At 46.6% G+C, this 18,138-nt stretch overlaps 1 protein-coding gene across 2 annotated transcripts in view; it reads right to left on the reverse strand.

Moving 5' to 3' along the window:
- The window catches only part of IREB2 (iron responsive element binding protein 2), a 45,655-nt gene that overhangs the window by 24,325 nt on the left and 3,192 nt on the right, over positions 1-18,138 (reverse strand). For both annotated transcript variants that reach the window (XM_023254775.2, XR_006598706.1), the window contains exons 3-7: positions 7,216-7,381; positions 5,534-5,671; positions 4,384-4,602; positions 1,250-1,319; positions 626-809 (exon numbers count right to left, since the gene is read on the reverse strand). In XM_023254775.2, the coding sequence (XP_023110543.1) occupies positions 626-809; positions 1,250-1,319; positions 4,384-4,602; positions 5,534-5,671; positions 7,216-7,381 (777 nt within the window). The remainder of the gene's footprint in view (positions 1-625; positions 810-1,249; positions 1,320-4,383; positions 4,603-5,533; positions 5,672-7,215; positions 7,382-18,138) is intronic.

Genomic DNA, 18,138 nt, shown 5'->3' on the forward strand with positions numbered 1-18,138 from the left:
CCACACTCGCTCTTACTGTGCATGTGGACCCAAGTCCTAAGGAATGACTCCACTCACGTGGTTGAAAAAAATTGGTGCTCACCTTCCTATTAAATTCAGTAAATAGTCTTTATTATGCTAAGTACCGCGCTAGGCTCAAGGCATAGATATGAACGGAACCCAGAACCGCCAACCTCAAGAGGCTCCGTCCAATGACAAAGACTTCTCGACCTGGTAAGGAGGGCATGCGCCCTGCCAGAGGGACAGCCTGGGCAAAGCCACGAGGCGTCCAGTAAAAGCACAGCCCACGCTGGGCAGTAAACACTCGTGTGCAAGACATGCGTGCACGAACGGCCGGGAGCAGGCCTAGAGCAAGGGGGTAACCGCATCGCCTTCACAGACAACGTTCCACCACGGCTGCTCCACAACAGCAGTGCCCGGCCGGGCGCCGCACACCGTGTTCATAAACCCTCCCTCACGCCACACTGTCCGCAAAGGCTAACACTCGTTTTTGTTGCTATGACAGATGAAGAAACAGCCTCGAAGAGGCCACAGAGCCCGCCGACCTGCTACGTATACTCTTTTGCAGTGTTCCTGAATCATCTCCCCCTACCCCCAAATTAAATATATTTAGTCATCTACTTACCCCACCCCAGAATCCCCAATCCATTCACCATGGTTATATGAGAGTCTGTGCCGACGACGCTGTCCGGGAAGAGGAGGTCTTTTTCTTCGAAAACCACTCTTGACAAATACTCTAAGTTAACTTGATGAGCCATCCCAGTTCCGGGAGGGATTACAGCCACATTCTTAAAAACTCTTGAACTCCACTATATCATGTTTGCATTTTAAAAAACCAAGCGTTAGTACATCACCTTGTGCTCACAATCAAAATGCAATATTGACACAAAAAATACTTTACCGACATTCAATATGGTCAAAGTTGATAGCATACACGTAAAAACAAATATGCAAATACTAACCCTAAACATATTCATTTTGCAGATTATTAAATCAAAGTTAGGTCAAAGAAAAATGATCTAGTAAGTCCAGATAAATGGTAGTTTTCTGTGTCCTAGGAACCACAGTGAATTACAGTCACTTAGTTTTTATCTTGTTTTATACACTGGGGTTTCCAACAAGATCTTATTTGAAGGAGGAAAAGGGATCCACTGCTACAAAGCATTTAAGAACTACTAAAGGACATAAACACCGTACTCATCACTATTTTATAAATTTAAATATAAAAATTTCCTCAAATCATGTGTACCTTGAAAAATTGAAGCCTCTCTCGATTTCTGCCAAATTCTACTTCTTGGTTTTTTAACACTGTTTCGGGTCTAAAAGGAAGAAAAGCCAGCATTACACGTATGTACTACACAGAAGACTTACCTTGTTTCTAAGAATTCATTCTCACGAGCACACACACATCTTAATAACTCCTGGAACAGCAATTTACCAGAGAGACTTCTCAGAATCAGCTGCTTTCTCGCAACACAGAAGTTCTGTTTTAAACACCACACCAGAAAGCTATTCCATCCCAGTGTCCCGAACCATACTGACTCGCTGTGTGAGCTGGCTCAACGTATCAAAAAGAACAGAGCAACCTTTGCTGGATTCCCCTCAGCAGGAAGAGGGAGGACAGTGGTGTGGCCTGCACCCAGCACGTGCACTTCCCTTCCCCCCGCTGGGCCCCGGCGCCAGCACGGCCGGGCGGTGTGGACTAGTGTGGCACAGCAGTGACCACGGTGCGACGCCACTTCGCGCCTAAGAAACTTTCAGCAAAAACCTTGTATTCAACTCACCCAAATTGGAAAGTTCTATCTTATGTAGAAGTATATGGACTATAAACATATCTTACATAAATTATTTAAACTAAGAGATAAAAAACAATCCACCTCCAAAGAGTAAACATTTTGCCACTTTTAGAAAGCTATTTTTATCTAACGGACATTTAAAAAATGATCTCTAGGGGCGCCTGGGCAGCTCAGTCGGTTGAGCGTCCGACTTCGGCTCAGGTCATGATCTCACGGTTCGTGGGCTTGAGCCCCGTGTCAGGCTCTGTGCTGACAGCTCAGAGCCTGGGGCCTGCTTCTGCGTCTCCCTCTCTCTCTGCCCCTAACCTACTCACATTCTGTCTCTGTCTCTCTCAGAAATAAACATTAAAAAAAAAAAAAAATTTTTTTTTCAATGATTTCTAGCAGTGTTAAGGTACTTTGCCTGCCAGCTGGTGATTGTTAACTAGAGTATCAATATGACTTAAATTATACACATGCTCCAGGGTCCAGAAAATTACAGTTGTTTGTCAACTTAAAAAACAAACAAACAAAAAGAAACAGGGCTCCTGAGTGGCTCAGTCAGTTGGGTGTCCAACTGCGGCTCAGGTCATGATCTCATGGTTCATGGGTTCGAACCCCACGTCGGGCTCTGTGCTGGCAGCTCAGAGCCTGGAGCCTGCTTTGGATTCTGTGTCTCCCTCTCTCTCTGCCCCTCCCCTGCTCACACTCTGTCTCTCTCAAAAATAAACTTTAAAAAAATTTTTTAATAAAAAAATGAGTAAACATTAAAACCCAAAAAACAGACGGGCGCCTGGTGGCTCAGTCCGTTCAGCGTTCGACTCTTGATCTCAGCTCAGGTCACGGTCTTGCAGTTCATGAGATCGAGCTCTGCGCCGGGCTCTGTGCTGACACTGCGGAGCCTGCTCAGGATTCTCTCTCTCCCTGACTCTCCTCTGCCCACGCTCTCTCAAAATAAACATTTTAAATTAATAAAAATAAACAAAAATAAGTAAAATAAAACAAAGGTCATGTTGCTGCATGGTCACTCGAAGCCACAGTGCATGTCTATGTGCTTCTTCTCAGGGCTCAGGGAGCACAGCTCAGTTCCCACAACGAGCAAGGCTCCAGAGCACCCCCCTCGTTAGCTCAGAGCCGGACTTCGAGTTAGGCGGCAGTTTCAAGGGCCAAGTGTACACTCTCAGCTCTCTGGCTGGGCCTATGAGAAACACCTCCCTGGGACACCGAGGTGCACAGAAGAGCCACTATGTTCATACGGCCAGGGACCACAGTCAGCCCATCCGAATGCTGTATAATCTGGACTCAAAACTGAGGGGAAATGTTACAACAGATTGGATTTTTAATTAAAAACAGACCATCTCAGCACTTTGTACTGTGCCAATTACAAAAAGGCAGTCCAAAAAAAATCAATGGTGTTTGAATCAGGAAGTCTTCCTTTTCAGGAAACTGATTTCTGTGTAAGAAGAGATGTTAATCTCAAAAGTCAACCTGTATCTCACCATCAGGACAACTAGGTAGCAGGAACAAGGACTGATTACATAAAACTGTCATAACCTGATGGCAAAGGACCCACAGATCATCCTGAATTCTTAGCAAGGAAGAGGTCACTATTGACTGGAGGCCTCATTAAATATTGAGCGCCAACTTGTACAACTACCAAGAATTTGAAAGATCCAATTTAACGTATTAGTGGTGCTTAGGATAAAGTATGTGTGGATATTATTCTTAGCTATTCTAAACCTTAAATGTGTTAAAATTTTTAAAATTTGAAAAAGTATGTCATTTTTTTTAACTAAACTAAAAAAAAAAAAAAAATTTTTTTTTTCAAGTAGGCTTCAAGCCCAGTGTGGAGCCCAACGCAGAGCTTGAACTCACGACCCTGAGATCAAGACCTGAGCTGAGATCAAGAGTCAGACACTTAACCAACTGAGCTACCCAGGTGCCCCATAAATTAAAAAAATTTTGACAGTCTCTTGACAATGGGGTAAAACAACTCTTAAAAGAGTTAAACTTTGAAAATTTCATAGCATATAAAAACTGAGGTATAGTTTTTTTAAAAAATTACCTATTAGGAAATTTTATCAACTCCTAAGAACAGAATTCTTTCCTGGGCAGGTCCACTACTTCCCATGGCACCATACAGGCAATTATCTACCTCAGAAGGCTCGTTAAGTTCGTAATCTACAACAATCATAATATTCTTAACACCGAGCTCTTTATGCGATTGGAAAAAGCAAGAAGTCTGAAACTATAAATAGGGAATTCACAAAAGAAACATGAACGTATAGTGAGCACACGAATGGTACAAATTCACTAAAATAAGAAATTCAAAGTTTAAGATGAGATCCCATTCTTCTGCCTACATTACTCACAAAAATTAAATATATTTACAGAAAAACCTTCAGGAAGGTTCTGTTCTTCCTAAGGAGAAGTAGGCACTGGTCTTTAGAGACTACCATTTTAATGAACTTTGCTTCACTCAACACAACAGGAAACACACGTATGGAAGTGAGGCTACATAACAGGGACAGAAGGGAAGGAGACTGGTGAGATTTCCTTAACTAAAACATAACCTGGCTCGGATCAGTATGTTTAGAAAATCCCATACTCAGGCACTGGTTGCAAATGAAAAGGACATAGGATGGGTGTGTTCTCAATCTGCGAAGAAAATTTTCCTGAGCTCCGGCCTGGTTCTCCAGAATCACAGGATCCTCGGCAGGCGGTCTGGCCTCTGCAGGGAGCCTTCTTAGGCTGCGCTTTGAGTGGAGAGAGCTTTCCTGCTTTCTGCGGCTCACCACCTCCAGGATTTGGAGCATTCTGTATTGCACTAGCATTCCAAAAGAGGAAACAGAATAAAACCATCGGAAAGTGACACAAATGTAGCTTTTCAAAACGCACACAGTTTGGCAATGGCATGTGGAATTAACTAAATGTTGTTCAATGTTAATACAGCATTTAATTCAGGTTTCAAAAGCAAATCTCAGATTGCAAAAATATAATAATAATAAAATAAAACAAAAACAAACAACTCAAATAGGGCATTTAAGTTTACGGAGATGACAGCACAACTCTGCATGCCCAATAAAATCATTTCACACACTTCCGTAATAATCGAGCTTCTAGCAAACACCTAACTAGGTCCTTTTCCCATCTATCAACTCAAGAGCAGCACAGAGGCACAGTGCTAATCTCAAGGGCGAGAGCACTCAGGGGCTGGGACAATCCCGTCTCGCTACCAGGCTCCAGGGGGTGAGAAAGCAAAAGCCAGCACATCGCAACACAATCAGGTCTTTTCTAGTTTGACCTTGGTCACAGGGACCTTTCACGCAGAACATATGTATTTCAGGGGAAGGAAACAGAGTTTTAGCAAGCTCTGTGATTTTAATCACCAATTACCTAAAGACATTCATGGTTCACATCTTTAGATTCTCTCTCGAAGGCCAAGTAGGTTAAAAAACGAAAGAAAATGAAGATGAATTCAGATGGGCACTCCACAAAAGCAGGCTCTAGGCTCAAACGTTTCTATCAAAAATGGCAGAATTCTACAAACATGAGTATCATTTGAAATTCAGACTGAGTTAAAAAAATTCACCAGTACGTACACTTCACCAGCTTTTCCTTTCATACGTGAGCGGATACTACCTCGCGCCCCGTACTCAGGCTTAACTGTCTCTACTCCCCTTCTTCTCACCACACAGCCCCACCGGGCTGGCTGTCGATTAACTCGCACGGCTGTCTGCACAAGTATCTGCTCTTACCATTTATTGAAGTCAATCTGTAAAGAATGGTCAACTGTGAGATCTGTCGGACGGGCAGGGTGGACTTTCTTAGGGTCGCCTCCAAGAACTTTCACTGCCTCCCTCATAGCAGCAAAGTCCACCATTGCTGGTATTCCACTACAAAGTAAAGAAATGAAAATTATGGCTCACGCTCTTCTTTCATATGCTCAAATAATACACATCTATTCACTTTTACATTTGAAAGTATCCCTTTCTGGTTTGCATTCGTGTTAGATCACGTACTTGTTACCCAAAGTCAGACGTGTCCTGTTTAATGAGAATTAAACATTACCTGAGAACTTGAGTGCTTGGGGGCAGACACACCAAAAATAACGAGACATGATTTTTAGAGACATAAGGCAATTTCAAGAACTGTCTACGGAATTCTCTCCCTGTCTTAAATTCTGACACCCCGCTCCCTCCCTTCGCCCTGGCCCCATGCCCTTCCTCTCAGTGCCTGTCTACTACTCCAAAGCTCTCCACGAGACGTACGTATCTCCGGCTGACCACACGACAAGCATTCACCACATGCCTTCAGTGTGCCAGACACTAATGACACAGGCTGGTCAGAGACAGCGCCTCCTCTCAGGAGTCCGCACAACAGTAACACAAGGACTAATACGGCAGCAAACAGAGGGTACAAAGCAGTGGCACACGAACCAGACTTGGGTGGGGGTGAAGGAGATGTTCTTAATTATCTAGCTAACTTCTATACCTCCCTTGAAACTCAGTTGAAGGTTAACTCTTCCAATTACTAATCCCTGGACACCCAGATCAGGCAAAGTCTTTCAAGCCGGGGTCAAACGTTTTCGCTTGAATTCTAAGTGTGACGGAAACCCACTAGTATATGGGGGCATGACGCGACCCTAGTTAACATTTTTAATTAAATCATAATATGCCGTGCAAAGACAACGACCGACTCGGAAGTGTGCAAGCAGGGACACAGGCTAGAGACTGTAACAGCTGTAGTCCAGGTGAGAGAGAACGGGGCCAGGACCAGGATAGTGGTGGAAATGGTAAGAGGACATGTCTGAAAGGTAGAGTCCGTGGACCTTGTGGACAGCGTGGATTACACACAGTGGGAAGAGAGGGGTCAAGGTCAACCCCTAGATCTCTGCCCTACATGCATGGAGGCTATAGGGCATTTCCTGTGACAGAAGAGACCTGGAAAGGGACAGGTGTGGCTGCTGGGCAATCAATCTCTGGATGTGCTAAGTCTGACAAGCCACTCACTAGCTAAAGACAAGCAGGCATTTCAGCAAAAAGAGTTTTTCGACAGAGTGTGTAAGAAACAAGTGCCTACTTTTTAATGAATTTATTTAGTTTAGAAAAGACAATTCTTTAAATTTACAGACTGATCTTCAGAATTAAAAACTGCAGAGCCAACCATCACGGAGTTTGAATTTTAAGAAGGAAATGTTCAGAAGGCCTGGATGGCTCAGTCGGTTGAGCGTCCAATTCTTGATTTCAGCTCACGTCCTGATCTCATGGTTCATGGGCTCGAGCCCCACATCAGGCTCTGCACTGTCAGCTCAGAATCTGCTTAGGATTCTCTGTCTCTCTCCCCCCCTCCAACCCCCCTCCCAGCGCATGCTCTCTCTCTCCCTTTAAATAAATAAATACTTTTTAAATAAATAAAAAGGAAATGCTCTACCACTCACGTAAAATCTTGAAGAAGAACACGGGCTGGGAAAAAGGGCACTTCAACATTGCGTTGTTTGGTTTTCCAGTCTAAGATGTTCATGACATCCTGTTCTTTCATCAGAAAGCCATCACAGTTCCGCACAGCAGCTTCCAACAGGACCCGTATTGAGTAAGGCAGGACATCTGATTCAGGAGAGAAGATCACTATTAACAAGGGAACAGTCTTACCTACGTACTGTAAAAATCACAAGAGCAAAAAGTTAAAGACAGGGATGCGCTGTTTTCTCAATTAAAAAAAACGGAGTAAACACAGAGGAAAACGCTGTTCACGTTAATACCAGGCTTTCTATAAATTCAACTTTCCTATATGTAAGCCAAGGTTCTGAAGAAACTCTTCATACAAGAGTTGCACTGATTTGGGTACACGAGCCAGACAAGTATCTAATATTCAGGGAAGACCAAGAAAAACTGAAAAGCACAGAAAATCAGAATTAAATACAATAATTAAAACATCCCTAAACTGTGTAAAAGTCTTTAACAAATTTTTAAAAATTCCCATCGAGGGGCACCAGGGTGGCTCGGTTAAGTATCTGACTTTTTTTTTTTTTTAACGTTTTATTTATTTTTGAGAGAGAGAGAGAGACAGAGCATGAACGGGGGAAGGGCAGAGAGGGAGACACAGAATCGGAAGCAGGCTCCAGGCTCTGAGCCATCAGCCCAGAGCCTGACGCGGGGCTCGAACTCACGAACCGCGAGATCGTGACCTGAGCTGAAGTCGGACGCTTAACTGACTGAGCCACCCAGGTGCCCCTCTGACTCTTATCTTGACTCAGGTTGTGATTTCACAGTTCTTGAGCCCCAGGGCAGGCTCTGTGCTGACAGTGTGGAACCTGCTTGAGATCCTCTCTCTCGCTCTCAAAATAAATACACATTTAAAAAAATAACGTAGAAAGTACTTTTGTTACTATGGTTAGAAACCAAAATTTTCAAGAGTAATGATACAGAAGTATAAAATCAGAGTAGCTAAGTTAAAAAAAAAAAAAAACACCTTACATTTCAATTGGAATCACAGATATAAACTCATCTTTTTCTCTTTCTAGAAAAATATGTATTTCCTAGCTCTGCTCAGTGCAAATGCCCCCAACAACGATGATCCAATAGTAATGCACCCCCAACCATTCAGCCTGCTGTATACTAAATGCTATTTTCCCAACTGGAAGAAGACACCCGAGTTCCTTGGAGAAACGGTCAGTCCCGTGTTTGGGAAAGGGCATGGACAACGCGGGCCCAGGACGTCCTGTCAGAACCAAAGGAAGCAAAGGAAACTGATGAGTCAGTTTGATAATCAAAATGAACAATGACAGAAACTGCATCAAACACAAAAACAGCCCTTAGTTCATAATGACTCTTCAGCCGTGCAAGCTGCTAGAGAAGTCATTACCCTGAAAACTCACAAAAGGGAGAAAATCACTCAGTAAGCTCGTCCTTCCTGATTTCAAGTAACCAAATAGTTCACGAAGACCAAGTCCCTCCATGCAGAAGTAAAGCTAATAAAAACAGAAGGGGAGTGACAGAATTCGACAACGCCTAACGAGCAATCTGGACAAGGCTCCGGTGCTCGGGGATACGTGAGCGGAACTCACAAGGGACCAAGCAAGCGGATGTCAACTATGACTGCTTGGCATCACTGAAAGCAGGACGTCAGAGAGAGACATCACCTGCCTCCTGATGAGAAAACACAAGCCCCAAGTGACAAGGGTCTCGCAAAAATGCATACGTACACAAGCCTGATCCAATCAGCCAGCCGGCCCTCACTTCCAGTCAACGGGAGACACAGCAGTGGCGCCACAGTGAAGTGAAACCATGGAGAAGCCATCAGCCAAATCCAGAACGCAGTACCTTCTACAGAGGAACAAACATGGTTTCTTCCACATAAAGATGGCGTGGAAAAAGGAAAGAGGAAAATTATAGACCAAAGGAGATTTAAGAGATGTAATAACCAAATGCTATATGTGGCTCCGATTTGGACACCAAATGAACAAATCAACTGTAGAAGTTTATTTCTGAGATAATCAGGAAAACCTGAATACGGACCAGATTTTACATCATATTAAGAAATTTCTGTTAATTTTGTTAGGTACAATGAAGGCGCCGAGTGTTATTTAAAAAAAAATTAATGTTTATTTTTGAGAGAGAGAGAGACAGTGTGAGCAGGGGAGGGGCAGAGAGAGAGGGAGACACAGAATCTGAAGCAGGCTCCAGGCTCTGAGCCTGACATGGGGCTCGAACTCATGAATCATGAGATCATGACCTGAGCTGACGTCAGACGTTTAACCAACTGAGTCACCCAGGAATCCTACTGAGAGTATTACCTTTTAAGGTCCTTTTCAAAGGTCAGAGATATAGGTTAAAGAATGGTGAAATATTTTAAACAAAAGATCGGCAAAATGTCAATAGGGAGCTGACAAATACATACTGGGTTACTGTTTTCTCCCTACTTTTAGGATTGAGATTTTAACTCCACAAGTTAGAGATAAAGAAGTTGTAAGGGAAGAGACAAGGGCCACACAGCCAGAAACACAAGACTGGGAGCCTGTATCCGCTCTTACTATAGGTCTGACCTGAGGACAGGGACTTGAGCGGATTCGTGTTCTGCCTGACAACAGAACACCAGACACCTAACAGAGATGTGGGCATCAGGCTCACGTGCAGCCCTCAACCCTACAACAAAGAGTAGTTCTGGAGAAATGTTAGTTCTTATCCTACCTCAGTCAGAAACAGAACAAAGTCCCCCAAATCAAGAGGAACTGCAGGGGAGAAAATTTTCTATTAGAACATTTGGAAATAATGAGAAGGGAAACATCACAAAAGCAAATACACAAGATCAGTCTTGGATACGGCTAATTATTCTGGAAAAACAGTATCAGGAATATTTTTTGTTTGAAGATCTTCATAGAAAGCATTTAATCACATTTGTAACAACATATGACAAACTCCAGCGAAGTATCTCCATTTCCTTTGAAACCCACTGAGATAATAATAAAGAGATAAAATTATGAACAGGAACAAAGAGAGAAGCAGAACCGAACAAATTTACGAAGACAGCGCAGGGACGATGGACAGACCCAGAGGAGGGGCAAGGGGAGCACTGGGCCGCAGGCAGCCCGGGCCTTCCCAGGGGCAGCGTGAGGGGCTCAGAGGCAATGGGACAGAGCTTGCTGAGCTCCCAGTGAGGATGGTCTCCGACCTAGAGCTCTCTGCGCAGGCCAGCCCTCAATCAAGTGTGCAGGCGGCAGACGCCGTCCTCCCCAGGGGAACACAAAAGCACACAGTCCGGGTCGTGGGTCTGTAGCACGGGCAAGAACGGGGACCCTTCCGGGCCAGGCTGTGGCCGTGCAAGTCACTTGACTTGCGGTCAGTGTCCCGTGGGGCAAAGAGCAAGGCCGGGGGGGGGGGGGGGGGGGGGACGCTGCCAAGAGGAGGGGAAAACTGGGGAGCCTGGGTGGTTCAGTCGGTGAAGTGTCCGACTTCAGCTCAGACCATGATCTCGCAGTTTGTGGGCTTGAGCCCCACATCAGGCTCTGTGCCTGTTTCAGATTCTGTGTCTCTCTGTCTCTCTGTCCCTCCCCTGCTCATGCTTTCTCTCTTTCTCAAAAATAAAAAAATAATAATAAAAAAATTTAAAAAACAAGAGAGAGAGAAGGGGGAAAATTAACCGCCAGACCACCTAAGGGTAGGGTAGAGGGTAGAGTTCTTCTGGAAGTTGAGGAGAGGAATTATTGACAAAGACTCAGAAAACCCAGTGAACAAAAAAAGACCATCATTACTTCCAGGAAAAAATACAAAGTCGCAAGAGACGACACGCAGTCATCACCTGCTACGTGGCCTGGCCGGAACATTTACAGCCGTGATAACCTAAGTGTGGACTACATACTTGGCCAAAAACTGTAACTGTAATAACGAAGAAGTACATGGGATATATGGAAAAGGGAAGTGCCAACTTCTTATTTTCCCCAACAGAAAGTTAGTGAAGTCTAAAACTGGAAAATCAAAAACCAGGGGCACCTGGTGGCTCAGTTGGTAGAGTGACTCTTGATCGCACGCTTGGGAGTTTGAGCCCCACGTCGGGTGTAGAAATTACTTAAAAAAAAAGAAAAAGAAAACAGCTATATAAGCAAGGCGATTTAGTAACGCGGAGGAGAAATAACCACGGGAACGAAAGAGCTCTGCAGAGCAGAAATGGAGGGCGGCGCAAGGGGCTACTGTTTAGTCATGATCTTAGCGACCTCCAGGTTTTTGATTCATCGTTCATCATTTGAACGTTAACATTAAATTTAAAAGCAGCTGTCAAATAAGAGTGCTTTAAAAACAAAAGGAGTCACAAACGTCAACTGGACAACTGTCACTAACAAGCACTAACTTGCAAATCTGCCTGAATCTGTAGTAAGTACCAGCGGCCGACTGTGAGAAAGACAGACGCATCCGACCCGTCCCTCCGACAGAAACAACTGCTCCTTTCTCTCCGGCCTCACTTCCAGCTGGTCCCCAAGACAGTACTAGGATTCCCCCCCCCCCCCCCCCGCCGGCATCCACGGTCGCGCCACCTTCCACACCGGAGACCGGCTGTTGTGTGAGCGGCAGAGCGTGGCGGAGGCGATGAGAGGCCCCGGCCGCAACCATTCAACCGAGCCACCCTCAGGTCCTGACCCACAGGAGCCAGGAGAGGTTGACGCGTGTTTACACACGTCGTCCTTGAGGCACAACGCTTTCAGGCTGTCAGGCAGTAAAGAGTCCTACAATTCTCTTCCTCAACTACTCTCACAATGACACATGCAGTCATTTCTTCAGGACCCACCAAGGAGAGGTTGAGGCGCTCTGCCTACGTCATCTCGTTCAACCCTCAAAGCGAGCCTCCAGGTAGACGGCCCAGAGCCAGAGCCACAGCCACAGCGGGTAGCCTAGCTGGTGCGGAAACCCGGGTGCAGACGCTCTAGTTAACCCCACACCCCCCCTCCGAAGCAGGTGCAAAGTTCAGGAAGGCCGCCAGGGTCTCCTTCCCTTTCTCCCTCCGCCCTCCACGCGCACACTCCTGCTCCGACCAAACCATCTTTAATTAAAGTCCGCGCACCTCAGGGCCTTTCCGATCCCCACTCACCCGGGCGGCTCTCCAACACGGTGGAACTTCACCTTCTCTGGTCCCCCGCGCCGCCCACCCACGGACCCCCTCACCTTCGCACTTCAGGCCCTACTCGCTTCCCAGACCCCCACTCACTCGCCCCTTCGTTCTTTCATCCTAGCGGCCGCCAAAACACCAACGTGTCCTTCGGGCAGTGAACCCCACACCACTTTCCTAAGAACTCTTCTTTCTGTTTCAAAAATAACATCACCGTTGGGGAGCCTGGGTGGTTCGTCCAGTCGGTTGAGCGTCCTACGCTTGATCTCGCCTCAGGTCATGATCTCAGAGTTTGTGAGTTCGAGCCCCACATGGGGCTCTGCGCTGACAGCGCAGGCTGTTTGGGATTCTCTCTTTCTCCCTCTCGGCCCCTCCCCTGCTCACACTCTCTCAAAATAAACTTAAAAAAAAATAATGTTACTGAGGCATATTTTGCCCATCGTGAAAATCACCCTCTCCAAGCACACAATTCAATCCTAGATTTACTGAGTTGTACAATCAGCACCTGTTCTAGAACATTTCATCACTCCATCGGCCCCTCCCACCCATTGGCAGTCCCTGTCCTCTCCTCTCCCACCTCAGGAAACCACACAGCCACTTCTGTCTCTAGCTCTGTTGTCTCTGGCTCATTTCATACTGACAGAATCATACAATCAGGTCTCTTAGGGTGTCCGGCTTCCTTCACTGAGCGTGCTCCCGAGCGCGTCCACGCAGTAGCACGTATCTGGAGACAATTTCTTTTAGCTGCTGAAGAGTATTCCAGGTGTACATGCCAAATTTTGTCCATCCGTTCACGCACTGAAGGACAGTTACGTTGTTTGCAATTTTTAGCCATCGTGAATAATGCCACTCGGATCATTTGCAGATCTTTGTGTGGATAACTGTTTTTATTTCTCTTGAGAAGATTCCTAAGAATAGAATTGCTCGGTCATATGGTAAATGTATGTTTAACATTTTAAGAAACTGCCAAGCGGTTTTCCAAAGGGGCTGCACCACTGCATGTTCCAGCAATGTACGAAGGTCCTTCATCTATTTTTTTATGGAATACCCATTCCAGGGGGTGTGAAACAGCTCGATGGGGTTTTAATGGCGGTGACACGTGAAGGAGGGAGAGAAAAAGAAACCCACAGTAACGGGATAAACTGGAAGCAGCGTGAATACGTGCTGCAGCCTCGGCTGGGTCCTCCCCGTTCACCCAGAGGTTCTGCCGCGTCTCTCATGCCTGTCTCCCCGACCTCCCCAATAATCCGCACGTCGTCCACTCTCCTCGTCCAAGACCCAGCCCCACACCCCACCGCAACCCGTCCCGCTACACCCACGCGCACGGCCACCTCGGGGTTATTCCTGCCCCAAGAAGACGGCTGCGCAGCTCCCACTAAGTGCCAACCTCTCTGGAGGAGCTCTGCCTCCCGTCCCTGTGGGCACACCTCAGCACCCTGAGTCATCCGTCACCCTGTCTCCTTCGCCTGCGATCTGGCCCTTTCTTTCGGGTTCTTCCAATGAACAGCCTCTAGCTCCAGGTCACACACACACGGCCTCCAAGTACTTCCTTCTTCAAACTCTCAGTGAAGCTTTCTGAGAGTCACTTAGATTCCTAACGTCCACTTCTCTAGACTTCCACACACTGTTCAGCCCACGCCAATCCGATTCCTATCCTCAAACGCCAACAAAACAGCCCCTCTCAGCAACACTCAACAGGGCTACTCATCCCTCCCTCCTGAAACTCTCCCGGACTAGTTCAACACCATTCCGCTCGTCTCTGTGTCTCCCGCCTCACATTTCAGCATGACTCTCGAGCACACGCAGCAATAGTTCCAGACTATTCTTTAAACAACGGTGAAACAGTGAATAGCCCTGGAAGACAGACAGAGCCTCCTTCTGGAGCAAAGGGCAGGCACGCCTACTCTCCATTACAACAGACCTGGGTTCCCTAAGTCCCAGCTCCCTTTTTGTAACACAACCATTCCGTGTGCGCGCATCACCTGGCCCTCTTCAGGGTCACCTGTAAGAACGGGGGCCTGCATGCTGGTACTATGGATCCCGCTTTGCTGTGGGTAATAAGCCACCCGTTGTCTCTGAGAGTCTCGTGTCTTCTGTCAGCATCTATGAAAGTACGTCAGGCTAACTTGTTAACTTGAAAGGAGGGTAAATTTTAGATCCTTTCCAGTCCTTAACACCTTCTGGCAGGACTGTGTTTCCTGGCCGGACTCTACTCCTCTGCCTGATATATACATATATACAATATATACATATAATATTTATGTATGTATGTATGTATGTATGTAAAGCAAGCTCTGGGTACCAACATGGAGCTCAAACTCACAACCCTGAGAACAAGAGTCACGTGCCTGGGGCGCCTGGGGGGCTCAGTCGGGTAAGCGTCCAACTTGTGATCTCGGCTCAGGTCGTGATCTCATGATTCACGGGATCGAGACCCGTGTCAGGCTCTGCGCTGACTGAGGGATTCTCTCTCTCTCTGAATAAGCAAATAAACTTTAAAAGAGTCACACACTCTATTCGCTGAGCCAGCCAGGCCCCAGTACTTTAGACTGCAGTCCAGACTGAGAAAGAGGGCTAAGGGGGTAGAGAACCCACTGGAGTAGCTAGGGGGTGGACCTAAAAACCCTGGTCAAGGCCAGAGGCCCGGACCAGTTCTACGAAGTCTTGTAACCCCCTCAGATCTGGCAACAGGATTAACTCCTATCTGTGTCTGATTAGAGTCAAGGTATCGTTTCTGTCTCTAACTAGTACTAGGCGGGACAGATTTCCAATAAAGAACTGTGACCTTTAAAACACACGCACACACTACTGCCATGAATGAAATTTAAGAAGGCAGAGAGAAGATTCCTGCTTCTTCAAGACTATTTTCGCCCACTAACTGACAAGGTGGAGAAAATAAGAAAAGCAGCACCTATTATGGAGGAAAGCGCACACACGCGCACTGTCCTCAGGCACCCCTGGCAGGCACACAACCCGGCACCAGCTGCTAACCCAACAGACACGCTCTGTGACACTGTGCAAACCGCCACCCGTGGTGCGGACGGCCCTCTGTGTCCCAGGACCTCCCTGGCTGCCGCGCGCAAGCGAGAGCCAGGGCCGGACAGGTCAGTGACCTACAGCCTGAGGAGAAAAAAATACCCTAGGACAATGATGCCCCTGTCCCAGGGATTTGCAATCAGGACACAGAGTGACCAGAAAGGTGTTAAGAGCTAACCTAGAGACTGAGGCTGCCATTTGGGGCCACATCTAAAGTTAGCGGGCAAAGGACGCTGGGTTGCAATGAAGCAGAGGGGGCAGAAGATTTGAGGGGGCAGAACTCTGAAGCCCTGAGAGGAAAAATAAAGAACTTCCTCAATTCTGGCCCATGTGCATTTTCTTCAGATACAGCCACCTTTCACCGGCCAGGGAGCTCTGCACTATTACGATAAATCTTTCTTCACTTGAGGTAGCAGGGGTCTGTTCTGTGCCACCCAAAAGGCCAAATCTAGAACACAAAACGTCAACAAAAGCAAAGTTAAAATCAACAGGCCCTCGGACAAAATGTGGAGGGGGAGTGAATATGCAGCTGTACCTGAACAATAGTCAGGTACAAAAGTCACAACAAAAGTCATGTTAGGTAATAGTAACCCTCAGAAAGTTCTGCACCGTGTGTAAACTTTACAAGCAAACTATCTTGCTGCTAACCCAACTCACAGCCCTTTCCAGAGTCCAGTGCAGAGACAAGATCAGAAAACACGGACTTGTGTCCCTTCTACCAAGAGAACTACTCCAGCAACAGACCTGTGACAAGCCAGCCAAGCTAGGTTAAAACCACAGGCGGAAAAAGTCAGCCACAGGTACAGTCTTAACTGGCTGGTAAAACAATCCTAATGTAACGACCAGCAGCGGCTACACTGGGCATCACATGAAATGAGTAAGTGGGCTACAGAGACAGACGACTAGAGGGTAGACACTCAAAAAGAAACACAGATAAAAAGACTGGCAGCCTTCAAGTGACAAGAACAGCCTCTGGCTTTAGAAATCCCGGTTCCCATGAGGACTGACGGCTTTCTTCCTTCGTCTTTGGATGTGTGGAAACGACATCTTTCCTGGAGTTTTTGTTCCTTAAGTCAAGGGTAAAGCCTGGAACACGCAGTACACAGTGAAAAAGAAAAATGCTGATGAAGGTGGAGGGAATGGCACGCTTTCAAACCAATGAAGCTAATGACAAGCTTGCATCAAAATTTAAATATCACACACACACACACAGCAGCTTTATTTATAAATAGGGAAGAACTGGGAGAAGCTCACCAAACTATTATGCATTCACACAGGCAGTACGGTGCGGCCGCCGGAGGCTGCTGAGGAGTATAGGTATCCTTGCTACCTGAACTCACGCTCCCAGACTCAGAAACCAGAGGATCAGATAGCAAGGGATACTCGTATTCCAAGGCATGGAAAGATGCTCATGATACAGCAAGTAAACAAACAAAGGTTACGAAACCACACACACCATCTATTTCTCTTAAAAGTAGCACATGTATATGTATCTGTACCCACAGGTTAAAATGACGGTTGCTGCACTGCCTGAAGTGTTGTCTTCTTGCGTTTCTCATACCCAATCTAATTTCTTATAAACCATAAAAACTCTCCTAAAAAATAGGCTTTTTCAGAGGCTAGGTTAGGATGTGGAAAAGTAAGCCTCGGCTCTACTACAGGACAGTAGTGAAGCAGTCAGGAAGGGAAAGAGGGTGAATGAGCTGACCTGAAATAAAGAAGGGGCCCGGGGCTCTACTCCAGCCGCTCTGAAACGCTCACCACCGCCAGGCCAGTCTTTGCACTGTCCTCCCCCTTCCTCAACACTTCCCCTTCCATTTGTTCTACTAACTGCTGACCATTCTCACTCCCTATGTGCTGACTGTCCTGCATGACCCATCTGTTCAGTATTAACTCAAGTCCTAGTTCCTTCAGAAAGCAGTCTGACTGTCCCAGGGAACAGTGATTTCTCCCCTCCTTGGAAACATCCAGAGATCTATGTAACAGAGTTACTCAAAATCTCGAAGGCTGTAGTCTGTGCATCGGAGCGCCTGAGAGGCAGCTCCCGATCACTAAAGAGGCGATTTGCCAAGGAGCTTATAGAAGATCGAAGTGAAATCAATGTGCAGGATGTGTCCACTTCCATAAAGACACCATGAGTATAAACCTGGGAAGCAAAAAGATCAAACGGCAATAAAACAAAAAACCCCCACAGAAGTGAAGTCATTTATGTTGTGCTCTATGGAAAGACAGACGGAGTAAGGAAGAATCCAGGCTGGCTCACTCCCCAACCACTTCAACCCTTTCTCCCTTGCCGCATCTACTGTAAAAGCTGGAAAGCCACCTATTCTGACCTTCAGCCTCCCCGAAGTGGACAGGGGCCACCGACCTGGCCAAGGAGATACAGGCAAAAGCAGAGGGCTTTTCTCCCTCTGCTGCCCTTCAAGCTGCCGAGGACATGGACAATGTCTGGAGGTGCAGCGGCTCTTTGTGACCAAAACAACGAAGGCAAAAGAGAAAAAAAAAGAAGCCTGGATCCTTGCTGGCACTGGTGCCATAAGGTCCCCGTGTGCCCAAATCTAGAGCTCCTGTTACACGGGAGAAACCACCTGTTTGCTGAAGTCACTGTACAGCAGGTTCTCAGCTCGACGCAGGCATTCCTGACACAGCATGCAGGGAGCGCAGGAGAGGGGCTCGCAAGAGTTAAGTCATTACAGCTGTCATGCTCCACCTGGCAGGCATCAGAATGAGG

This window comes from Felis catus, chromosome B3, assembly GCF_018350175.1.
Source record: "Felis catus isolate Fca126 chromosome B3, F.catus_Fca126_mat1.0, whole genome shotgun sequence".
NCBI lineage: Eukaryota > Metazoa > Chordata > Mammalia > Carnivora > Felidae > Felis > Felis catus.